Source organism: Bemisia tabaci, chromosome 6 (assembly GCF_918797505.1).
Source record: "Bemisia tabaci chromosome 6, PGI_BMITA_v3".
Taxonomy (NCBI): domain Eukaryota; kingdom Metazoa; phylum Arthropoda; class Insecta; order Hemiptera; family Aleyrodidae; genus Bemisia; species Bemisia tabaci.
In genome coordinates, this window is record NC_092798.1 from 6,388,137 (window position 1) to 6,415,046 (window position 26,910).

A 26,910-nucleotide genomic window follows, 5' to 3' on the forward strand; every position below is an offset into this window, starting at 1 on the left:
CGATTTTTAGAAGTCTTCCGGACGATTAGAGGCAATTTGACAAAGAACGGAAGCTTCTTTCAATAAAATGTTCCGGTCAGAAGCTTCTGAGCCCGTTTTCTCAGAACTTCATTTTTGCACTTATGGCTCTCCTCCCCATCACGGCAGATAGATACGTCCACTTTTGCTGTGTCAAGGAAAAGCGCCGTATGGACATTCGAAGGCTGCCAAATATCCTTCAATAAAATTTTTATTTTTTAGGAAAGACGTATATATTTTTCCTTGAAATTTTCAGGGACTTTAGGTGACATTACGAACAAAATTATCCGAAAAATTGGAAGCAAAATATTCATAAGCTTACCAGGATATTCGCGTTTTATCAAAGGAAACTTGGCAACGTTTGAAGGCTCATACGGCGTTCTTCCTTAGCACGGCAGACTTGGCATCGCCCGGAGACAAGCCCTTGAACCGCTCTTTCTTAGCAATTAATCCGGACCCTCAGAGGTCTGAGACTCTCCTAATTCGATTGTCGATACAATCCGGGGGCGGATGGAGCTCTACTCACTCGAAAATTCTCACCCCCCGCCCCCACCCAACCCAACCCCCTCAAGGGGTTCGAGGGGGGACGAGGGGGGGTGCGGAAGCGCGAAGTCAATCCGAGCCAGGGGCTTCTCACCTTTCGGCTAATTCGAGTCGACGCGACATGACTGATGAATAGACGCTTCGGCTCGGGCGACTTCCTCGAAGAACAGCGTAAGTGCGACGGGTTCCCCGCGGCGGTTGCGTCTTTTTTCCGCGACCGCGCGCTCGGGCCTGAAAGCCGCGTCCCGCCATTGAGCACCCGTCACGGCTCATTTATCAAGTACAAAAGCTCCGATATCGACGACTGCTTATTTACAAGGGTCGGGGGGAGGGGGTGGGGGTGGTTAGGGGTTGTTGAAAGCGAGAGTGTGATCGGTTCGACGAACGGTGTTCGGCGGTTAGAAAACATGCGGTTACAGGCGCGACGGCGCTCAGGATCAGCGTGAAATGTGACGAGAGGAAAGAGCCGGGAAAAAACACCGGAAAGGTTTTTATTCTCTTCGTCCTTCTTTTTTTTCCGAGGCAATAAGGCATTTGGACCGCATTGAGAAAAAAGCTATGGCTTATAAACCAGTGGCTCATAAGGAACACCAGCATAAATAGTACCAAAGACAATATATAATAATAGCACATATCGACGGTGCAAGTCGGCAATCACATAACTCGTTTGCGGTGTCTGAAAATCTCCGCCTCTATATTATTTTTTTAAAAGAGAACAAATTGACATCATTTCTTGAAATTTATGCAGAATTTTCTTTGCACAGAGAAGAAAAATCACGGAAGTTTTAGAGAATCGCTGTTGATTAGTTTTCCGTTTAAGAAATAAAGTATGACAGGAAGTCTGCGACGTCGCAAACCGAGTTATGTGATTGCCGACTTACCCCGTCGATATACCTTAGTTGTGGTATACCTTAGTATGGTTCACGGATCGAGAATCATTAGTTCATTTACGACTATTAGTGGTGTTCCATATCAACCACAAATTGGTTTATAAAGCCACAGATTTTTCTCCGTGCGCGTTTAGCAGAAAGGGACCAAGCAGCATCAGCTATTGTCCAATTTAGTTTAGTTTTTCCCAATAGGATATTTGTGCAGATTCCTGTGACAAGTTTCAGGAATTTGCTTTTAACTACACAGAAAATTTACTAGAATTTGCACAAAAAAAAAAAAAAATCCGCACAACCATTTTCACGTAAAAAATTAAAGTTCGCACTGAAATTTAACAATAGCTGGTGTGGCAGGAACCTCTCTGCTTAATGCGCCCATTTTTGCTACCTTACATACGTATAAATTCGTCATGTCAACTTCATTTCATAATCGTCCTCAAATTGCCTTCCAGGTTTTACTTCGGTGACAAACTGCAAAACCTAGAGTAGCTAACTATTTTAACACTAGTGTCGTCAAATTGCCTACACGTCGTTTTGAAGGACATTTCGAGAATGTGCCTCTATCACTTTTGCCGTTTTTTCGAATAGCTTAGCTTTGCGGCATTGAGAACCCTGACTTTCATTGTTGCCTGTGTGCGCCTGGATCGTTGAATGAGTATTGAATAACCTTGATCGATAAATTCCTATCTTAGCAATGCGATTTATCGATTAAGGGTATTCAATAATCACTCAACAATCCAGGCGACATAAAATCATTTCATAATCGTCCTCAAATTTCCTTCCAGGTTTTACTTCGGCGACAAACTGCAAAATCTAGAGTAGCTAACTATTTTAACACTAGTGTCGTCAAATTGCCTACACGTCGTTTTGAAGGACATTTCGAGAATGTGCCTCTTTCACTTTTGCCGATTTTTCAAATAGCTTACTCTGCGGCATTGAGAACACTGACCTTCCATATTGCCAGTGTGCGCCTGGATTGTTGAGTGATTATTGAATACCCTTAATCGATAAATCGCATTGCTAAGATAGGAATTTATTGATCAAGGTTATTCGATACTCATTCAACGATCCAGGCGCACACAGGCAACAATGAAAGTCAGGGTTCTCAATGCCGCAGAGCTAAGCTATTCGAAAAAACGGCAAAAGTGATAGAGGCACATTCTCGAAATGTCCTTCAAAACGACGTGTAGGCAATTTGACAACACTAGTGTTAAAATAGTTAGCTACTCTAGGTTTTGCAGTTTGTTACCGAAGTAAAAGTGTGTCAAGGCTTGTCAGCCGATTTTTATTAAACGGACTAAGCAATGCGATGAATTGGTAAAATTCAACAATTGAAACCCCTTTTAAGTTGCTCTGTCAAAGAAATCAAGGGTGGCACCTATTCAGTAAATTTATCAACGCAGCAAAATCTCTTACAGATTCCGTTGTTGAATTTTTTTCCTGCTTTTTCTCCCCTGTATTTTACCCAGCCGCGCATTTTTATCTTCAATTTTTAGAGCATCTAATATGCACTTTGGGTTAATTCTGCCGAGAAGCGTTAGCCGTTAAACCCAGAAGCACGCAATCTTTGGTTTTAGCCCATTTGTACATCGATCTTTCAGAGTCAAATACGTCCTATTTTGAGCATTCAATTGCGCTCACACCACGCTGCAGCACGCAGTAAAAGCACATAATATAAAAGAAAAAATTAATGTGCTTTGAAAATCACTAAATATGACAAGGAAACACCTTAAAATTTACAAAATACACATGAAATTTTCCTTTCACATATATATATTTTTTTTTATCAATTTAAATTAAAGTAATCCATGCAGAGTGTGCAAACATATAAAAATCATGAGTTGAAAAACGCTGACTCCGCGAGTTTAAATAATAGGCCCTAGCATAAAGCGGAGTGATGCGACGTGCTGCCAGCACGAAACGCGGACTGGCGCCTACAAACTTAAGTAGATACTTCACGCATTGCGCAATGCTTGAGGTATCCCCTAGGTTTGTAGGCGCCAATGCGCGTTCCGTGCTGGCTGGCTGGCAGCGCCGCAGCGTGCCACGTGCCACGCGCTTCACTATTTCACAATAGAGGTGTTGTACAGTATTATACGAAATTGAAGGCACTCCAACATACCAACAATAAGAATGACAGGCATTCTTTAAGAGTACGGAACTTTCCTTGCAAAATAAGTCGAGATAAGAGAGATGAAGGAACATTCTTGAGTATGCCGTTAAGAAGTATTTCCTTTTTCTTTTCTCCTTACCTTCTTTCTTTCTTTCTTTCTTCCTCCTTTCCTTTCTTCTTTTTTTTGGCAAACGAGGGGGCAAACTTTTCTGCTCCAAGTAGAGTATTTCTTTTGAATTTTCAAAAGCGAGTTGCCTTAGTTGCTGCCAAAATTTATCTTATTTTTTCTCGAGATCAGAGGAAATATCTAAGGATTTTTTCTTGAGCTCAGAGGAAAAATCAGGAAAATTTTCAGTTAGTCAGGGAAAATTTGGCAACCTGGAAATGAAGTTACGTTCTTTCGTAGGGTAACAACGCAATATATGAACAGACCTTTTTATTCTCCAAGTAGTGTATTCTTCATGAGATAGTTGCCTTAGTTGCTGCCAAAATTTATCTGGTCTTTTCTCAAGATTAGAGGAAAAATCAGGATGATTGTCAGTTGGAATTACCCTAGATCCTGCTCGTAAAAATTCAGTTTGTGAGAGAAAATTTGGCAACCAAGAGACAAAGTTACGTCTTTTGTGGGGGGGGGGGGGGGGACTACGCATTCCACGAATCGAACTTTTTTTCTCCGAGTAGAGTGTTTTTCTTGAATTTTCAAGAGCGAGTTACCTTAGTTGCTGCCAAAATTTATCTGGTCTTTTCTCGAGATCAGAGGAAAAATCAGGATGATTTTCAGTTGGAATTACCCTAGATCCTGCTCGTAAAAATTCAGTTTGTGAGGGAAAATTTGGCAACCAAGAGACGAAGTTACGTCTTTTGTGGGGGGGGGGGGGGACTACGCATTCCACGAATCGAACTTTTTTTTCTCTAAGTAGAGTATTTCTCTTGAATTTTCAAGAGCGAGTTGCCTTAGTTACTGCCAAAATGTATCTGATTTTTTCTTGAGATCAGAGGAAAAATCAGGATAATTTTCAGTTGGAATTAGCCTAGATTGTTTTCAGAAAATTCAGTTTGTGAGGGAAAATTTGGCAACCAAAAGATGAAGTTACGTCTTTTGTGTGTGAGGGTGTGTGTATGTGGGGGGGGGGGGGGGACTACGCATTCCACGAATCGAACTTTTTTTCTCCAAGCAGAGTGTTTTTCTTGAATTTTCAAGAGGGAGTTACGAGTTGCCTTAGTTTCCCGTGGCGTTGGGGCCTCGCACGTGCTGAGAAACTTAGCACAATAGTTTATGGCAGGCGGGAGTGAGCATTGGTAGTTGACGTGGAGGCTGCCATGAGTAATGAGTCGAATGTAGAAGCAATCGGGGAGAAAAGCGCGCGCATTGGCCGGTGGATTAGAGCCCGCGGCAGTTCCCCCTGATTGATGAGGCTAAACCGAGCTGCCCTCCGCAAGGCAACAGGTGACGCCCGACGACGAACCTGAGATTAAAGACCCGGCTCAAGAGGCAATAGGCTTTTATGGCAAGTGCCCCGTTCGATCCTTGTTTTCTTCTCCGTTTCCTTCTCCAGGGTTTTCCTTCGTCAATACCGAAAGAAAACCCCATTGCACCGCTTTTTTCCAACGGCTCTTCTGCCCTACTGAGAAACATGTATTTTGTTGGCCCAAAGCTCACCATTCCTTTACGCTGTATTTACACAACGTCAATCGGATTGCATTTTGCAAAAAGGAACCACTAGCATTTCAATGGTGCTAAGATTGTGCAACTTCATCTTTTGCAATAAAATTGCGGAAATCGTGAAAAACCATGAAATTTAAATGGTAATTTTTGTCTTAAATTTGCAGTTTTTAGCCAGTAAAATAGAAACTATTAATGGATAATCGGGTTTGTCCTCCAAGACAAAAAAAGTTGCACAATCTTAGCAACTTTGCAATGCTAGTGGTTCCTTTTTTCAAAATGCAATCCAATTCAGAGTCATCTCTGCCAGAGGAAAGGTAAACGTTACTATATACTGGCATAGGTAACCATTCCTCTAGCAGAATCGACTAGAAGATTGTACACGCTGTGTGAAATACAGAGTCAAGGTCATGGAATGGTAAATTCTACCAATTCTACAAATTCTACTGATTCATTCGGTGTTGGAATCTCGTATCTCTATCGAAAGCGAATCGTCATGCCCCGGCCGAAGTATCACATGCCACGTTTTAAAATTTTCGCCGCAATTTTATTTTTTTTTTTCAAAGAAATTGTTGATTCAATTGGATCGAAAATTTCACTGAATTTTATCGGCAGCACGAAGATAATTCAGTGTAATTTTCGGACTGCTTCGTTGAAAAATTTCTCTGTGAAAAAATAAAATGGCGGGGAAAATTAGCGCGAGTACCTGCTTGCTAACTCGCGCCGCGAAGTATGCTAGGAAATATTGGCGCTCCTTCAATTTTGTGCGTATGCAACATGCACAACTTTGGAGTTCGAATAGTCGCCTGCAGGCGCCTTCACCGACAGCGCCAATATTTCAGCTTCATTGATGTTCAATGGGTCTGTTACGCTGGTCACAGAACAGAATCACTTTTTGATGCCTTTCGATTCCTCGGACTCTCGTGGGTTGCCGTTGGTTAGTCCGTTACCTACCTCCTTTGTCCATTTGAACCACCCACTTCCACGAATAGGATCTTGTCATCTTTGTCTATAGCTTTGTCTACCAATTTTAACAATCAGCCCGCAGTGAGACACATTTGCATGGGTTGCCCTTCATCTTTGGGCCGAACATGAAATCTAACTTGGAACAATTTTTGTCGAACGAATGGTGTTTTACGTGAAATTTTGGTTTAGAAACATATAACAAATACTTAAGTTCGTACTTTGACTACGGGTCCATTCCGGGAGTGGGCCGATTTTCAGTGCTGCCATTCCATGCCCGTCAAAAGTTCCGGAATTCTTATTAAATTTTTTCAATAAAGCCAATAAAGTTCCGGAAATTGCAAAAGACCCAGAACATTTCGGGAATTTCGAAGTTCCGGAAAACTTTCAGGAAAATTTCAAATGTTCCGAAATTCGGTTCTAGTTCCAGAAAATGCGAGCAATACCGATTTTGGCCCTCATCGATACCCCTCTTTTAATCCAAAAATCTGACAACCCAGCATCAAATACCTACGGATTGGTCACTCATCCCGGGAGACGCATCGGCTTTGCCGGGGGCTTCCGACGATACAGAGCCCAGGTGCACGAGCATTGTGCAGCAGCAATGCACTTAACGCAGTTGCCAAATTTACATCGAAAACCGGCAATTCAACCGACCTCCGCACCTCCCTCTCTGCGATTTGGCAACGTCGGAGCAAATGTAATCCCGCGAAACGGTCGCAAGGAGCACACTTACTAGTGTTTTCCTTAACAACCGCCTTCCCGAGACTGGGCAGTAATCCGTCCGTTTTAGCCGTCCGATTATAAACGACCCCTTTTAAATGCTAATCTGCCACCGCAATGGTAGCCCAGGCGGACTCTTTGATGCGAGACAGCGCAGATAGATGTCCTTGGACCGCGTAAGCTCGGACTTACGCGATTTTCCCCATAAAAAAAAGGAATAATTGTAGGTGTATAGCATTAATTATCTTTTTTGTATGTTTTTAATGCTGCCTGATAGTGGTCGTAATGTATTATCATGCATACATAACTGGGCTTTGGATTTGCTTTAGGGCCACAGCGCCATATCATCTTCAGGACGAATGAAATTGGACTCATCAAAACAAAACAAAAACCGTTTTCTGTCTAGTCCAAATTCTACTAAAATGGATATACTCTGGACTAATTACACAATAAGTTACTTATCACATCTGGTGTTTTATATGTAATATTCTAAAAGTGAGTAGATTACAAGGTGAATTTTAGCCTGCGTTTGGAACAAACTTTCGCTTTGGCTTTTAAAAGTCCAAAGACTCGAAGGAATTTTAAACCCGCCGAAATGGTGGGAAGATGACGGAAATGATGGACTGGGGCAGTCAAATCGCTATTCATTCTCATTTTCCTTTCATGTTTGTTAATAAAACGTATTTCAATGAGGAATTGTTATTCTTGTATAGCACAGAGAACATAGATGAGATTCAATTCATTCACTCGCTGCAGGTGTAGTTTTTCGACTTTTCTATTTTTTTCATAAGCGAGGAGTAGAAAGGCATATGACTGAAGTCGTTGAAACCCGTGCTCGCTTCTGATTGATGCTGGATGACATTATTCGTCTCGGCGCAAAATCGGGGCGTTGCAAATTTGCGGGAAAGTTGCGCCTTTTGAACTGCGAATTTCACGGTTTCTAAGTTGCTTTTTCGGGTTTTTAATGTGCGCATCTTCTTCTACGCGTCATTCACCTCATAATAATGCATACGAAATTCAGTCTTAATTTGTTCATGCAGTAGTGACTCTTTGTATCCTTCGCCAAGATATCATCCAATGTCAACAAAGGGTTTCGTGCGCAATAGATTCGACCGTACTAGGCGCCTCAAAGTGCCTTCAATTTCGCCGGTTATGCAATTTGCTTTCCAGAGAGTTAAAATAGTTGCTTGCGACGCCTTGCACTGTTAGCCTCTCGACGACTGTCTGCTTCATACTTACACTTCCGACTTGCGTCCGTTTGCGATAGGGTTTTTTCCTCTTCCTCTTCTTCTTTTTAAGTCAATCAGATGCATATGTTTCATCAATCAAATGCCAACAGAGGCTTTTGTAAGCGAGAGATGCGAACGAGGTGGGCGCCTCAAAGTGCCTTCAATTTCGCCGGTTATGCAATTCGCATTTCGGAAAGTTAAAATAGTTGCTTGCGACGCCTTGCACTGTTAGCACCTCTCAAAGAAGACTACTTGTTACTTCCGCTTGCTTTGTGTGTTCGCAAATCAAAATCCGTTCATGGCTTAGTGACCCGTTGGATTCACTAAAACTAAGAAAACCGTTTTCCACTCAGTCCATGTTCATCAAAATGTACATCGACGGTGTAAGTCGGCAATCACATAACTTGGTTTGCGACGTTGTAGACTTCCTGTCACACTTAATTTTTTAAACGGAAAACTACTCGACGGTAATTCTTTAAAACTGCCGTGATTTTTCTTCTCTGTGCGAAGAAAATTCTGCATAAACTTCAAGGGATGATGTCAATTTGTTCTCCTTTAAAAAAATAACACAGAGGCGGAGATTTTCAGACACCGCAAACGAGTTATGTGATTGCCGACTTACACCGTCGATATACTTTGAGCCAACTACATAATTAACGAAATTATTTGGAATTCACACAAAATTCCCAAATACTTCTCAAGAAGGTGAAGTGGCGTCACGTAATTTGCCTCAATCCCCAAAACATTCATCAGCCGAGATTCTCATCCGTGGCAGAGCGTGCGAATGATCGATTATCGATACTTCCATATTGCAGCTATGGTAAAGCATTTATAATTAAAGCGTTCGTTGCAAACACCCTGTTTATCAGTCGTTTTTCACAGGTTTAATTGACAGATCAATCTATATATCGCCAAGTACGCCACGCCACGCCACTGATTCTCATCTATAATACAAATGTAGTAATGGACGTCTTCCAACACACGAAAAACTTTGAGAAGCGATTAAAAAGCTAAACTTGAAGAGGTTAGAAAAGACCTGGGGTTGTGATCCCTCATTCCATCCAACCACCTCTATATTTCCATGAAAAACGGCCTTGTTACCTCTTCGATTCTCTGGTTTCGAGGACCGACAGTACCGGCACCCGTTACGGGCCACTCGAAAAGCAGGGATGCCGTTTTGGCTCGCATCCGAATCCAGGTCTCGATTCGTTTGCTAAGGAAGAACGCCGTATGAACATTCGAGAGTTGCCAAACTTTCCTGTATAGAACATTCATTTTTGAGGAAAGTTGTGCATATTTTGCCGTACAATTTTCAGATATTAAAGATCAAATTGCGAACATAATAGTCTGGAAAACTGAGAGAAAAGAATTCAAAATTTTCCCAGTAAACTCGTTTTACATAGAAAGAACAATGTCAACGTCTAAAGGTTCATGCAACGTTTTTCTCTAGTGAGGCAGCACGGTGGGCCGATGTTCTTGACTCGTCGTGAACTACGTGCGCCAATTATCATTCTTGGCAAGCCTTCGAACTTTCGACTTTTTTCCCGGTACCAGTGAATTTGTGATTTGACCGCCGCTGTCATGCTGTGCGGAAAAGAGGAGAAAAAAAAACCTCGCGAAAAATTGAGTGGTAAACGACGTACGTAGACCAAGATTAAGGTGATTCGATGGACGCCATATTTTGTGTCAGAACGGCATGCGATATATCGCATCAATTTGTTCCATATTTTCAGCTACTCGTCATTTTTCTCCTATTTTGAGATCGCACTTCTGTTGTCAGGAGTCTAAAGCACTCACTTACCAATTTTAACAAAGAAATTCAACTTAATAAAGGCGTGGTTTTTTCAGCGAGAAAACATCGCATTCGATACTGATATCGAAACTGCACTCGAATGCGATATTTTCTCTCTGAAAAAACCACGCCTTTATTACGTTGAATTTCTTTGTTAAAATTGGTAAGTGAGTGCTTTAGACTCCTGACAACAGAAGTGCGATCTCAAAATAGGAGAAAAATGACGAGGAGCTGAAAATATGGAACCAATTGATGCGATATATCGCATGCCGTTCTGACACAAAATATGGCGTCCATCGAATCACCTTAAACTTTCCTCAATAAGGGCCATCTCCCCGCCCCCCCCCCGCTTGGAGGGTCCATTTTGAAATCTACGTTATGCCTTCTTATAAAATTGCCCTTTTTAACACGCAGTCTGGACTCTAATATTTAAGGTTTCTATCTAAGATTGGATGAAAGGGATACTTTTGCACATGTTCTCCAGCTCAGTTTGCCTGCGGTCTCATGCTTTTCGCACGAAATACTCTTTTTCGACGGTTTTCTGGTTTCTTTAAGCGTGCAAGTCTATTTTTGAAGCTTTCTCTTCTTTGAATATGTGTTTTTGTATGCCACTAGTGATATAAGAACGAAAAATGGAAGCGTTTTAACGATGCCGTGATACTGAACTATTTCAAACACTGGAAGACTGTCACTTTTTGAAAAGAAAAAAAAAAGAAAGTAAAATCACTGTTATGAACAAGGGTAAAAATATTCCGTTCATCCAATTTTCGATAGTGAAGCAAAAACACGTTTTTTCAAAGGATGCAAAGTTAATTTTCACATTTGCCTCATGTGGCAGAATATATCCCTTAATGAGACCGGTCCTTCCTTCTTAAAAATGAAACCAGCACAGTTATCTCCCATCTTGTTCCTGTTACTCTCTGCATCCAATCATCATATCGATGGCTGACTTGAAAAAACGTCAATTGTTTTCTTATAAGCAAATCAATCGAAATACCTACTCGAAATTTCCTACGCAGCTTTTCAAATGAGTCAGGCATTTTGCAGAAAGTTTCGAGAAACAGTCTCGGTTACTTTTCTGTTTTACAAATAGCTACAACATGCGTGGGATTCCCAACTTCGCGATCGGAGATTCGCATTTTTCGATTTAGGGCATCAATAAATCGTGACGCAACATGACAACCCTGTCCAGTCAATGGACTCCTCAAAACATCCCCATTACCCCCCTCAGCCTGACAGTGGAGACGTGCCTCCGACGTAAGGTCGTATCCCAATTTCAACGTGAGCCCTGTTCTTCGTATAAATCTTTGATTTCTGGGTCTCACGCGAAAATCGAGAGACACCTTTCTGCCGAAGGAGCGACAAGCAGAGACGTACCTCATCGCGACGAGCGTTCGCCGTTCGCGTCGTGATAAAATATGGTCGTGATTTTTCCGCCAAAAGCGGATTGTCGTTCCGCCCGGAAAAGCGCGGATTATCCCGAGGAAAGCCGTCACGGTTCGAACGTCTCGAGCGCGATCTGGCGGACGGTTCGACCCGATTTTCCTCATTTCCTCGTTTTTGCTCGCTTATTTTGACGGGAACGAGCCGATGTTTTTGAGGCTCCGTGACAAACGAGCTTTTTCGTTTGCTCGTGTGCCGACGGCTCCGTCGCGCCAAGTCCCCGCTCTGCCATGCCAAGGAAAAATGCCGTATGAGCATTCGAGAGTTGCCAAATTTCTTCCGATGTAATGTGTATTTTCAAGGAACGTTATGGATATTTTTCCTTGAGATTTTCAGGGACTTTGGATGAAATTGCAAACAAAATAATCTGAAAACTTGGAAGAAAAATATTCATGAGTTTACCAGGAAATTCGTGTTTTTTTAAAGTAAATTTGGCAACGCCTGAAGGCTCGTACGGCGTTTTTTCCTTAGGACGGCAGCATTCGCGTTCCGTGTATGACGGCGGTTATGGAACTCGATAGCGGCTGTTTATGGAGCTCCGCTCGGGCAATCGGTGAAAAATTCCGCCGATGATACCGTGTTACTCTCCGCTTTTTCCGGTTGGAATAATATGTCGATTGGCTGACATAAGGGCGTAACTACACATTGAGACAAGCTCGGAAAAAGCATTGAGCTGTATGAACGACGGGGCTCATTGCAGAGTGTAGTTACGCCCTTATGTCAAGAGGGCGACGAATATTTTGTACATTTCGATACCATTAATCAAAATCAGCGAATGTCAATGTCTGAAAGGTAGTAGCACTGAATATATTGGTATTTGGAGTGTAGCCGAGTGCTAGAAATAATGTAAAATTGTCTTTAAAAAACTTACATTTTATTAACAAACTTAGACCGAAGCTCTTCAAAGCAAACGCTTCATCGTCAGGGTCACAAAATTGATATCACAATCGATATCACCCTGACGATGAAGCGTTTGCTTCGAAAGGCTTCGGTCTAAGTTAGTTAATAAAATGTAAGTTTTTTAAAGAAAATTTTACATTATTTCTAGCACTCGGCTACACTCCAAATACCGTGCCATTAAGCGGATGTAAAGTTTAATATGCATTCTATGGAGTATTTACAGCAGTATTTTTTGAGGCATTTACCTTTTGTCACCATTTGTCGCCTTTGGTAAAAAAAATTGTTGAAATGACAAGTTTTCATGTCAAATGCTTGCTTTCAGAGTGAACTGACAAAATTCTTTTTGTTTGTTTCAGGATGCCTCAGGCAGCAAAACCGGCATATTTCTAAAGCACCCGCAAGCACTGGATCAAATAATTCTACAGACGAACCTCAGAGCTTCCAAAAACTTATGAACATTTTTTATCATTCTTAATCATATTTTAAATAAGTTATCAGGATATGAAAGCATTTACTAAATTTTATTGAACTTTGATACAGGCAGTAGAATACTAAAATTTTATAAGTATTAATACAAAATTAAGCATAAGCAAACGAATTTAGAAATTTCCAAAAATCGGCTCTCCCCGCACTGTATCTCTGAAGCATTTTACAATATCAGTAGTAAAATCATGGGCAGTGCGGACGCCAGGCAAGTTTCCACCGACGGAATCTACTTCGCAGTTCCGCGACGGATTCTCGAAGAAGATGATTGGATTCCTCCGGATCAATTGGACCGGAACTCCCCCGAAATTCCGGATCAAAATCCGGAACTTGTGCCTTCAATCCGGAGCGACGACCCACGGCTGATGGACCACTTCGGGCCCGACGTGGACGAATACTTGCTCAAGTGTTCGTTAGACAAGTTCGAGAATCAGACCGTCACGACCTTCCGGAAAGACGTCATCACCCAATTGAGCGCAGCTCTCAGAACCGCCGAAACATGTAAAACAACCGGTTCGAGCACCGACGAAGAGTCCGATACCTCCGAGGAGGAACAGGAAATCCGGTTCGGTCAAAAGCGGCACCCGATTTACAAAAACGTTCTTACGTCTCAGGGATTTTACAAAAATGCACACCATGGGGAAACCGCACCCAGGCGGTCGGATCTTGTCAAAAAGTCCGTGCTGCCATCTGGCGAGGCGAAACGAAGTGACTTAGTTGCGCCAGAAGATGGCGCTGCATTCGAATTTGGTGGTAAGAGGTGGAACTCTTCTAAAAATCCCGTGCTGCTATCTAGCGAGCCGCCCTGGAGTGCATCTCTAACTCATGGAGACAGCGCTCATAAGGAGGGAATGAATAAGGTGAAACTCGGGACGGGTGCGATTGAAAGTAGCGATGAGGAGTCTACTGACTTCTCCGTCTGGAGGGAATCAACTATTCCGACGAAAACAGTAGTCACTGCTAATTTACAGGATTTTGATACTAAAATCAGAGAGACAGCACTAGTGGAAAGTTTGTGTCAAAAAAGAGTAGGAATTGATTCCTCGATCCAAAATGGGCTTGGAAGGATTGACCTGGAATCAAGCATGTCTGTGCAAGATTTGAAGATGCATGATACGGGCAAAACTAATTCAAACGACGTGGCTACGGTTGCAGAGTTACCGAAGGAACTGAATTCTTGTGAAATCTCCGGAAGTGCTGAAACAGCATCGTTTCCTGAAACTACCGACGGTGAAATAGCTGATCAAGCAGAGATCAAGCGTCAAGAGGGAGGCCTGCACATGTGTTCGATGGATCCTTGTTGCGAAAGTAATACCTCTGAAAGTAAAGTAAACCATTCTATAAGAGAAAAGGTTTGCATCGACGATGACTGTGCAACCCAGAAAGGGACAAACAAAATTCATGACGGGGAGAACGCCCTTTTTTCCACGAAGCAAAGTTTATTTTTATGCTCAATGATCAACGGAAAGTCTCCTCAAAAGTCTGGCACCAGTGAGATTTCGGTCGATCCATCGAAACATGCCGAGGACAGTGTGAACTTTAACACGAAACATGAAATTATCAGTCACGAGGAGGACGGTCATTCGGTTGCAAAATCAATCAAAAATTCGCCGGAGAATACCAAATTTGATGATCTCGGATCCGACCCTAGTTTGAATGAGGAGAAGCCGACGGATCAAATCGAAGTCAGAGTGGATAACGACGAGGTAATAATCGCTGGGCATGGTGACCCTGGCCAAGAGACGATACAGTCAAGTTCAGATCAAAGCGCCGAAAGTGCCGATGCTCCGATCACAACGCAACAAGTTGCCTTCAGCCGTCAAACACAAACAGGGGTCCCGAGCGATCAAACTTCGCGGGAGAGCCGTGAAGCACGCCCTGAAGTTTTCGGCGGTTTCGTGGACGAGGCTCGTCGCGACGACCACCCCCAACCCCCCGCGCCCACCCTCCCAAAAAGTTTGCCTCGGACACACGTCCACGACAACTTCAAATTCTTCCGGGAGAGAGGCCCCAAATTCCGGATCTCCGATATCATACCCGAATGCCCGGAAGAAGAGGCTTCGACTCAAGGCTCGACTAACGCGCCCATCCCCAAGCCTCGGAATATCCCGCGGGATATAAACCCGGACGTCACGATCATAGTCAGCGACGAGGATAGCCGCGAGACCGTTAAAACGGTCGTCAGTATTAAACCGCTCGCCAGGAAGCGAGGGGAAGTGCCTCTGACGTCAGGATCCTCGACGTCATCCGACGCATCGTCATCAGGACCCTCGTCTGATGACGCCGCGTTCACGATATCATCGCCGACCTCGTTGAGAATGCCGTCGTCGGCATCGACCGTATCCGCATTCGCGGATGTGACGTCATCGTGGAGATCTACAAACGCGCCGCAGTTTGGACGGTCGACCGACGAAATGTCGTCACCGGAATCGACACTCCTCGCTCTGAAAAACATGACGTCATCGTTGAAAGCAGAATCAGAGGCACTCGCTGACGGGACGTTATCCTCGATAACTTGCACTTTGCCGGAAACGAACGACATCACGTTATCTACATCAAGAGCCACGTCGATTCCCCTGAATTCAAGACCCTCATCATCAGAATCCATTTTGGCATGCGATGATGTGACGTCATCGAAACTAGCGCAGTCGACCGATGAAATGTCATCATCGGAATCGACACTGCTCGCTTTGAAAAGTATGACGTCATCACTGAAATCCGACACAGAGGCTCCCTCTGGTGGATTGTGGGGATCATCGAAACTGGCGCAGTCGGGACAGTCGACTGAAGATATGACGTCATCGGTGAAATCCGACACAGAGGCTCCTTCTGGTAGATTGTGGGGATCATCGAAACTGGCGCAGTCGGGACAGTCGACTGAAGATATGACGTCATCGATGAGATGCGACACAGAGGCTCTCCCTGGTGGGACGTGGGGGTCGTCGAAACTGGCGCAGTCGGTACAGTCGCCCGACGAAATATCGACACCTCTTGCTTCAACGCCGACTGTCGAGGCCACGTCGAAAATGACTCTATGTTCCCGTGTGACGTCACCAAGTTCGGCGATGCTGGCGGCGCGGCTAGGTACCGTAGTGACGTCACCGGACCCGGTGGACTGGGCGCGGTTCCTGAGTCTGGACCCGGCGCCGCCGGTGGGCGATGCGAGCCCGACGCCGGATTCCTCGTCGCTGTGGCTCAGCTGCTCGGAGGACGAGCGGCAAGCGAACCTGCTCAACTACGACCTCTTCCGGACGGACTTCTCGGACGCGGACCCGGACCTCAACTCGGAGTGGCCCTTCGCCGCAGCCGCCGTCGTGGCGCCCCCGCCCCCGCGCCTCCTCAGCGTGTTCCACAGTGAGTGCTACGCGTTGCATTTGTAATAGGGATGCGGATTTTTCGGGGGAAATGATTTCTTTTTGCGAGAATCGATTTTGGTCGAAAAATCTATGGGGCTGAATTGATTTGAGTGTGAAAATCAATTTTTCTTCATATCAACTTTTTTTCTGCCTATACTGGAGAGGCCGAGCAGGGTGTATACTAGTAGGGAATTGGTACTGATTTTTTAAGGGCGATCCGGCAGTATTGAAAAAGAGCAGAAATTCTGCAAGAAGGTCCGGAATTTTTTTAATAAAGCCTGAAAATTATTCAATCCTCTGTGCGTTGATCTTAGAGTAGTATTTGCCTGCATAATCGCGATTGTGCGCTTGTGCAGTCCGTTTATCTTCAAGGCACCAATGAAGTTCCGTGGTTCGTCATATTTGTCGCAAATGAGCGAGGGTTTCAAATTTGCGGAAGTTTTCGAATTTGGGGTCCATTGGAAACACTAAAAAAGTACTGCATTTTTTTGTTGAGGAGGTACTGAATTTCTTGGGAATGTACTGAAAAAGTACTGTGAACGTACTGATTTTTTGCCAGCCTGTTCTAGTAGACACCCTGTTCAAAGAACATTTTGCTGATTAGTAAAATTCTCTTTACCGTGGAATTTAGACGATTTTTCAGTGGGTAAAAAACTCAGCAATAAACTGAAAAGAAAAATGCTTGCAGGATGAACTTTAGCCTATGAGAAATGTTTTGGCGGCCAAAAATCAACGAAAGCTGAATCAATCATCATGTAAAAATCGATTTCGCGATTTTGAATATCGATTTAAAAATACTATTTTTTCTGCCTCTGCGAGAAATTCCAAATTTGGTTTAGCTGAGTAGGGAAATTCCTTTTCCACAGAACAAGGATGGAAAATGTCTGCAAGATATGTTTAAGTCTGTGGGGAAAGTTTCTGCAGTCAAAAAAAATCGAAACTATCAGAAACTTACATCAATGTGAGGAAACAATCGATTCGGCCTATAAATCGGGGTAAAAGGTAGATTCGATTTAATTGATTTTTTGGTTGAATTTACTGAAGATCCGCATCCCTAATTTGTAACGGTTGGATCCCGGTTGTAGCTGGTATTTTATACGTTGTTAACCCCTTTGCAATTAGCTTTGTTTTATCGTATTTTTGGTCGTAATATATCTAGCCGTGACAATAACTCACTTCCTGGTAGTTTGTTTATTCCCTCGAGTCGTCCCTCTCCTTAACCTCGTATAAGCGCTGCACAAAAGTAATTAGGGTACTTGGAGGACAAGGGGGCGGGTAAGTTCAATTTTCGCTATTTCAAGGAATACGTCTATCAAAGTTTCAAAATTGAATTGAGCCGGATGACAGAATTTAAGCTCAAACTCACTCATTCTTAAAAAATGGATTTTGGTTGTAAGTTTTTTACAGCATATATTTAAAGTTTTATGTGCAATTATCAATACCTTGATTTTTTGAAAAATTGCACTTATGCACGCGCCTTGTCCTCAAAGCCCCTTTAACTGCAAGAAGAAATACATTTGTAATATACATTTAGCAGGTGTAAATTCACTTACTTGTCATTTCTCAAGTGGAAAAACGTATAACTACTTATGAGAAATTCAAAATTTTCACTTGTAAATTGTATCACTATCAGAAAACGGTTTAGTGTTTTTCACTTAAACTCTATCTGATTTTTCTTCAAATTTCATAAAAGATACTGGACAGAAATCGCACTGTCTCATTTTTGTAAAAAATCGAATTATTTGGATCCATTTTGCAACTCCGCGATAGAGTTGTTGCAGGCAATTAGCAACTGCCACCTACATGCAATTTATTTGCATAGAATACAAAATTATACGAATGCGTCTGTAAAAAACAAGAAAATACCGATTGTCATGCTTGGAAATTCAATCAGTCTTTATCCGCGATGGTAGCAATGGTTTTCTATGAATCTAACTCCCAATAATGGAGGCCATCCCCATGCCATGATGGTCCACCTCTATATCCAGTCAAACTCTCCATGCACAGATAGAAAACAAATACATTAGCAACCGCGGGAACCTCGGTAATATGCATATGTCTGTTCCCTATGTGTGCATGGAGAGTTTGATCAGATATAGAAGTGAACTCTCAATGTAATATCCCCTCCATTACGGCCGTAACTTTGAGAGCTTTTTTTGGGATTAGGAGTTGCTTTCAGAGCAAACCAGTGGCACCATCGTGTTTATCCCAAAATTCCGAATACGGAAGATTACTTCTATCACAAATCAAAAACACAGAGAAGAATTTCATTAGAAAAAATTATACTGCTGATTTAACGATTTTGTAGTTGTCCGACATGATTCAATGTAGATTTTACAATAAAAAAATTAATATTCCGAATGCATATTGCATTTGCAATATGCAATATTTGCATAAAAAATACAAAAAGAAAATTAATTTTCACTATTGTAAAATGTACATTTGAAACGTGCCGGCCGACACATTTTTCAACAATCAATTGATGAATCAGCAATCCATTTGTTTCCGAGTCCCTTGACACTATGAAAAATAGCCCAAAACAAATGTTTCTGTCGGACTTGGATAGAAAAAGAAGAAAAAACCTGCCGCAAACGGACGCAAGCGAAAGTAACAAACATACTGCCATTTTGAAGAGGTGCTAACGGTGTAAGGCGTTGCAAGCAACTATTTTAACGTTCCGGAAAGCAAATTGCATAACCGGCGAAATTGAAGGCACTTTGAGCCGCCCAGCACGTTCGCATCTCTCGCGCACGAAACCCCTTGTTACATTGGATGCAATTTTGGCGAGGAATGTAATGAGTCCCTAAACCATGGATGAATTTTGACTCGCAAATGCATTTTTCTGAAGGTAAGTGATGCGTAAAACACGATGCGCAGAAAAAATAGCTCAGAAACCGAGAAATATTAGAATCTAATGAAAAATTTGAAATTTTTGAACACATTTTCTGAAAACAAATTTTTCTCGTGAAAAGAGGGGTTAAAGTTAATTTTTTACATTCAGTCTAATGCAGTAATTCAACTTCAAACCTCTTTTTCTCATGCAGTTCCAACTTAATGTGTGTTGGTTCCTTTTTGATGGACTCGGTACTATTGGTCCATCGCTCCTAAGCTGAGAATTCCAAAATGTGCTCATGGTTTTAATATCACATGAATTGTGTAATTTTCACGGTAAAAACCACAACACGGGAAGGGAATAACTTTCCACTCGGCGGATCGGGGGAGGGAAGAAAAAATTCAGCACAGGTGATACGCTCCATCATGGTTTCAATAGAGCGAGGCCTATCATAGTGCTCTTCATTCAAAGCCCTAATGCAGCATGACATTTTGCGATAAGAGTTCGCCGTTTGCACTCCCGCCCGCGCCAACTTCTCGGCGAATTTCCGAAACTTTTGCGGGGCCGCGCGCACAACTTCCTCCAAACCGACAGACGCCGTCGTCGCGTCGTTCCCTGAAAAATCTCGCCCACGACGAAGAGTTCTGGTTGTCATGTGGTGCAGGAAACAAGTTTCTAAAAATAGAGTACCTCGAATGAGAGATAATATATTTCAGAGACCTCGCAATAATCTAAGGAATTTGAATGAGTTTATTACTTCATCAGGTGTCAATGTTTATGTGTACACTTACTTTGTAATTCTTCGGCCCTGATTTTCTTAGTTAAAACGAGGAAAACTTTTTTTAACTAAGAAAATCAGGGCCGGAGAACAATGAAAAAGTAAAGGTACACATAAATCTAAGGAATGTAATCGGATGAGGCAAAAGTTAAATGTATCACTGAAATTTTGGTTTTTCATTTAAGGTTCTGAAAGTATACCACGTGAGTAGATTACGTGGTAATTTATGACATATTTTTGGAGCCAAAATCCTGGACAAGCCCATGTATTAAGTCCTTTTTTTCATGTAAAATTTCGCGAGAAGTTTGCAGCATACCCCTGAGTTTAGCCCCCTCCCCCCACCTGTTCGAGGGTATAACTTTACGATTTCATTAACCATGATCAAAGTGACTCAACATGAACAATACCTCAGCTAAAATAAGTCACTCAACTTTTTGTTTTTTATTGAATATTCTGAAAAACCATGTGAGTATATTACGTGGTGATTTATCGCGTATTTTTGGAGCCAAATTTCTATAGACAAGCCCGTTTCATAAAAGTCCAAAGACTAGAAGGAATTTCAAACCCACCGGAATGGCGAAAAATGGCAGTGAAGTACCAGGGCAGCCAAATCGATATCTCCTCTCACTTTCCACTAAATTTTGTTAAAATAAAACGTATTTCAATGCGGAATTGTTGCCTCTTCACTACAAAAAGTATAGATGAGTTTTGATTATTTGATTTTGAAGATATAGTTCTGACTTTCCTTATGTATTTGTATACAGGAGTAGAAAGACATTTGACGAAAGTCGTAGAAACCTTGCTTGCCTCTGATCGGTATCGGATGACATCATTCAGTCCGGCGCGAAACCAGGGCGTTTTAATTTGCGGAAAAGCTGCGCATTTCTCAATTTCCACGTTCTTTTTTCGCGTTTTTGATGTGCGCATCGTGTTTTACGAGCGTTTACCTTTGGTAGCATATAGTATACCTTTGCAAATCAAAATTTTTTCATAGTATAGAGATCCATTCGGCTATTTTTCGCCTGATGAGCTACTATTTTAATAAAATACGAAAGGTGCTTACTTCGATGAGTATACCAATGCATTTTGCTAATTCGAACATCTTCAGAGCTGTTGTGAATATGAATACTTTAAGGGAACGGGTAAAACGGGCGAAATGCATCAGCAGGAAGTGCTCATCAAAGTAAGCACCTTTGGCACATCATTATTTTATTGAAATGTATTACAAGGTGCAATATACACATCAAACTTGACCACTATTTTAGCGTAAAAGTTGCCTGATGATGACTAATGAATGTCAGGTTGGGCACTTTGCTGGGCATGTTTTTGCAAATACGCTCTTCTTAACGCACGATATTGACATTCTTAACTCAATGGGCCTCTCGACAAAGCATTAATCTAAGCTTCATAAAAATAGGTTTTCTGTTTAAAACTTTGCGAGAAAAACGGAACACACAACAGGAAGTCTGGGAATATACTTCTGAAGAAGATTAAGTGTTTACAATGGGCCAACGAAAAGGTCTAAACTAGATTGAGGGTAAAAATGTTTTCTCTTCAAATTTTTACGTAGAAAATGCCTCACACGGCGAGAAGTTCGGATATTACACCGAAACTAAGCACCAGCAAGTAGTTTTGACACAAGTCAAAAGGAAGTTGATTATAAAATGACGTCATTTGTGCTATTGCCTTCAAACCTACGTTAATTTTAAACACATTTATCTATTAAGGAGTTGATTTCTATACATCTTGATGTGTGATTCGTTTTCCTCGTGAAATCTTCAAAAATGAATTCGTAAAAACACTTATGTGCACAGTGAAACTAATGGTACATAATTTGTTCCTTAACTGAGCGAGAAATTGTAATTCTTAATTGCAAAATGCAGTCTAATTCAAACTATACCTCCTCTAGAGGCGCAGTGAAGATGTGTCACACAATAGATTGTGCCTACCATGTACCAAATGGCCATAATTTTTGCGAACATGAAATCTGAAATTGTATTTCTAAGATAGTCGCGGTCCAACGTAAGTATGCACATCCATCATATCGACGGTGAAACTACCAAACCACGTATCTCGTTTGCGGTGTTTAAAAATCTACGCTCGCATTTTATTTTTTTTTGAAGTAGACCAAATCAATATCATTCCTTGAAATTTTCACAGAATTTTCTCCGCACGAAGAGGAAAAATCACAGAAATTTTCAAGACTGAACGTTGAGTAGTTTTTCATTTAAAAAATAAAGTATGACAGGAAGTCTGCGACGTCGCAAACCGAGATACGTGGTTTGGTAGTTTCACCGTCGATATTGACTTTATTCGTTAATCCCTTTAAAATTACTTCATAAGAGAATCTGGCATCCTAGGGAAACATATTCAACGATTTCCAGCGTATGGCGGGACGAGAAGAGCACTGAAGTTTAAAAGTATTCAAGTGAGAGTTAAAGTCATAACGAGGATGAATTGGGAGGAGACTTTTCCGTAAGAGACTGTTGCTCCTTGAGACCACTAAATCATGTGAAAAAGAAGTTAAATATTCACGAACTTTGAATGCATTTTAGTGGGCCAGGAGACGGAGCGTAATTCGGAACCCTACTTTACCAACTTGTTTCCGGTTTCAAGTATCACATAAAAATCATGAGCGAAAGGTTTGCGTGGACGAACACGAAAAATAGACTCTTTCACTTACGTGATTTTGTCAAGGTTTCTGACGTGGTCGAACTGGTGTGCAATATATTGTCACCTTCCGGCCAAAGGATCGCAAGCGCCATGTAATGCGACGTTTAAAAATTTCCGCCGCCATTTTATTTTTTTACAGAGACATTTTTGAATGAATCTGTTTGAAAAAGTCACTGAATTTTATCGGTAGCACAAAAAATAAATTCAGTGAAATTATAGGACAGCTTCGTTGAACAATATCTGTGTAAAAAAATAAAATTGCGGCGGAAAGTTTTACTTGTCGCATGGCGCTTGTGGTACTTTGGCCGGAAAGTGACGATATCGCATACTAAGTAAAAAACCTAGGCAGACTAAACGTTTTTAGTCATAAAAAGGACGATAACCCCTGTGCATGAGCTTAAAGAATAATTCTAAACCGAAACATAGCAAAATTTACAGAAATTAAAGCAGAATCCTGTTTTGAAAAGAACCCCGCATTCGATGTAGAAATTGATAACTGTATCGAACCATTTCCAAACCTGTTTCAAACCATGATGTTGCTTCGTCGCCTTTTTAAATTATTAAATAAGAGCGGAAATTTTGGAACATTGCAATTAAGATTCGCGTTTTTGCAGTTTTCCAGTCGATATTAGATGAGACGCAATAATGAACCCTCCGAACTCTTCGAAAGCCGTACAGCAACTTCTCCTGTCAAACAATAATTTGAAGTGAAAAAATTATTCGATTGTGAAAATAGATGATGATCTTCTGTAACGTTGAGTCTGACGGAAGATTAAAATCTTTTAGGTGCTCAGCCGATAGGCAGGCTGGCAGGCGCCTCATGTTTTTGTCTAGCCACTAGAGTTCTTCAATAGTGGAGCGCTTAAGCGATTGAATGGCTCACCAACTCAACAAAACATGGCCGACGAAATTCTCAGAATGTTCATTTTACGAGCTAAATACCCTCTTGAACGTTTTTAAATATAAATTAGCGGATTAAATAAATAACATTTCCAAAATTTTCTTTGCCGGGAAGTTTATAGTTATTTTATTATTCAGGGCCGGATTTACCTGTTTGGCGCCCATGGGCCGCATGTATTTTGCCGCCCCCTTCTCATTCGTTTTGTAACATCAATAAAAACCATCAAGTGAACGTGCCGGAGGGGGAAGGGTGCATAAGACGCGTTTATTCGTGTTGGACAAGTTTTTGCGATAGCCCTGTCAATACTGTGGACAAGGCCATCCATTTATAAGAAATAAGCGAACAAATTCTGCAAGAACAAACATAAATGTGGTTTAATAATTTTAAATTCCGCCGCCGTGCCGCGCTGACCAAACTGTGTTTGGCGCAATGCATGAAGTATTCGTGTAGTCTTGTAGGCACTGTGCGTTTCACGCCGCGCCGACCACTGTTGACCGTACCGTGTTTGACGCAATGCGTGCAGTGTCCATGCAGTCTCGTAGGCGCTAATATGTGTTACATGCCGACTGCCGCGCCGAGGGCTACTCCTTTTCATCTCAAGTCCTCGCCATCATTGCTCTCTGGTCTGCGCTGCGCCGCTCCAGGTCAAATTGCGTGTTTCGTTTCTCTCTTCACTCGACTAATTAAAGGTATAAAGGTGTTCGATTTTGTATCGCCGAAAGACGATAAAATTAGAAAATATTGTACTCTCAGGAAATGAGAGATTTTGTCGCCTTTTCTGGATTGTAATTTTTTTTCTGAATCAGATTTTTCTATATACCTATGGATATACATTTAAAAAAAATTGCAAAATTTGTCGCTACCCAAATTCGCCTCCACATGACACAGCTGTTGCGTTACCGTCACCATAGAAATGCAGCTTCTGAGCTTTTTGGGACTGATTAAACAGCGTTTGTCATAGAGGAACTGCAAGTCGCATTGCATAATCGACTGTCTTATCTGGGCCCCCGGCCCCTCATTGGACCTGTTGCACAATTTTGCTGGAGCGAGAATAAGAGTTGTTTCTTATAGTTAAAGGGTCAAAAATCACGATGAAAAAAAAAAAATCACGAAATCACGATCGGCAAAGTCTGGAGTGCACTCCGAACTTCACAATTTGCGTAAGGATTTTGCGTTTTTTTTTTTTAGCTTACCGCTTCAAAAACGATACCATGGCATAGTTGAACATTTCGTTGAAGTAGTAGTTCCATTCAACCCTTGCGTACTAGAATGCTTTGCGATACTCAACATAACCGATGCTATCAAGACGGATTTTGATCAGTGCGAGGAAAGCGTACCTGTAAACACGCCAGGTTGTTAACAAATAGTTAGAAATTCGTCCCGGCACGTGAGTTTTGGCCAGTTCTGGCGGATTGGCATCGGCCATGTTGAATATTGTGCAGTATCCATATCCTACTGCACATAGGTTGGAAGGGACGACTCCTCTAACGAAATGTTCACCTGTACCAAAGTATCGTTTTTGAAGTGGAGAGCTCAAAAAAGCGTGAATTTCTTACGCAGATTGTGAAGTTAGGAGTGCATTTCAGACGTTGTTGATGTGCGCATCGTGATTTTTGAGCCATTTTCTATGAGAAACGACCCTCATTTTTTCTCCAGCAAAAGTTTGCAATAACAGGCCCATTGAAAGTGCATTTCCGACAAAATTGTCCCGAGAGCCAAAAGCTCGTAACTCCCTGCTTTCCGCTCCGAAAGAACGAATCCCTACAGCTTTTAAGTCCCCGAGCATGCGAAAATCCAACCTCAAAAGGTACAAATTCTTTGTAGCGGCTTTCACGATCCCGAAACTGCGCAAAGCGTTTGTTTTGCGCGGTTTGTAAAGTTCAAAGGTGTCTATTTCGAAACGCTTCGAATTTTCGGGACCGAACAGACAGCGTTTATCAAAAAGGAACTGCGAGTCACATTGCAATCGACTGTCTTATCTGGACCCCTCAATTGAAAGTGCATTTTCGACAAAATTGTCCCGAGAGCCGAAAACTCGTAACTCCCTGCTATCCGCTCTGAGGGAACGAATCCCTAAAGTGTATAAGTCCCCGAGCATGCGAAAATCCAACCTCAAAAGGTGCACTGGAAAAAAAAGAATCTCAAATTTGCTGCCAAGAAGTATTCCTTCTTAAATCAAGAATTTTGCTGGTTAATATAAGCAACTTTTTTGCTTAACCCAAGCATCATTTGTCTTGAATCAAGAAAAAGTCAGCTTACAGCAAGATAAAGAAAATTCTTGGCGGCAAATTCAAGAATTATCATGCTTGATCCAAGCTACTTTTTTTTCAGTGTGCAAATTCTTTATAGTGGCTTTTACGATCCGGAATTTTTTCGTGGTTTGTAAAGTTCAGGGGTGACTGTTTTGAAATCCTTCGAACTTTCGGGACCGAATCGACAGCGTTTATCAAAAAGGAACTGCGAGCCGCATTGCAATCGACTGTCTTATCTAGACCTCTCAATCACAGGTGCATTTTCGCCATGATTGTCCCCGAAGCCCCGAACTCGTAACGGCCTCTGCGGGAACGAATCCTCTCACTCGATAAGTCCCCGAGAGCGTTCGGAACCTCAACCTCAAAAGGTGCGGATTCTTCGCAGGGGCTTTTATCATTCCGAAACCCCCACAAAGCGCTTTTGAGGGACTTTCCGAGCGACTGACTGTCCCTGTCGTGGGCGGGTGGGGGCGGCCGAGGGGGGGGGGGCGTCCCGCGAGAACCTTTTAATATCTTACGACCGCGAGACCCGGAATTATGATTCTTTCAGTGACCGCAGCGCAAACACAATTCCAACTGTCTCGTGCACTCGGTAGATAGCGCACAACAAAGCGCGGTGCCGTTTCTCGCCGGATAAGTCACGTTCGGGCGCGGGAGTCCGCGGGTGGCGTGGCGTGCTTTGCGATATATCGATCGATACGCCACTCAAACCTATGAAAAAAGATCGATTATCGGGGTGTTCGCAGCGAACACCTTAGCAATCGATTCTTTACCATAGCTTCAAATGGCGAGATATCGATAATCGATCATTTACGCCACGCCACTGGAGTCCGCGGGTGCCCTCCCGCGACCCCGCAACGTAAGGACGGTCGTCGTCTTCCGGATTCGCTCGGGAATATTCCCATGACTCTTTGTGCGGGACTTAAATCAAGTCGCGAATGTTTACTGACTCCCAAGTTGGCGGATTTGTCATCCTACGGGTCAGCGTTGCCGATTTTTTAACTCCAGGATCTCCATTTTTTAATGATGACCCTGTGAAAAATGTTGATTTTTTGGCTAAGCTGGCGGCGGTGCTTTCCTTACATGAGGGTTATCAGATTCAGTGGCAGACGTTGGATGTAAGGATTGTTAGATTCATTGAATAGCGGGGATGCTACTGGAGTCCACCTTTGCACCGTTCCTTTATATCAGAGTTTCTTTGCAGATAGTGATAAGACGTGTAGAGTCCATTTCTGTGGTGTATCTGTGGCCAGTCAAAGTATTCTTAGGACGGTGCAAGAAAATTTTTTGAGAGCAAATCGGACGACTAAAAGAAACCGGAGACGGGTGGAAAAGAAGGAGTGTGCTCGTTAGTTTAGGC

The 26,910-nt window shown here is 42.3% G+C and overlaps 1 protein-coding gene across 1 annotated transcript in view; it reads left to right on the forward strand.

Moving 5' to 3' along the window:
• LOC109034903 (uncharacterized) overlaps window positions 1-26,910 on the forward strand; it is a 320,455-nt gene that overhangs the window by 50,581 nt on the left and 242,964 nt on the right. The window contains exon 2 of the mRNA XM_072301811.1: window positions 12,631-16,111. Coding sequence (XP_072157912.1) covers window positions 12,946-16,111 — 3,166 coding nt within the window. The 5' untranslated portion in view covers window positions 12,631-12,945. The remainder of the gene's footprint in view (window positions 1-12,630; window positions 16,112-26,910) is intronic.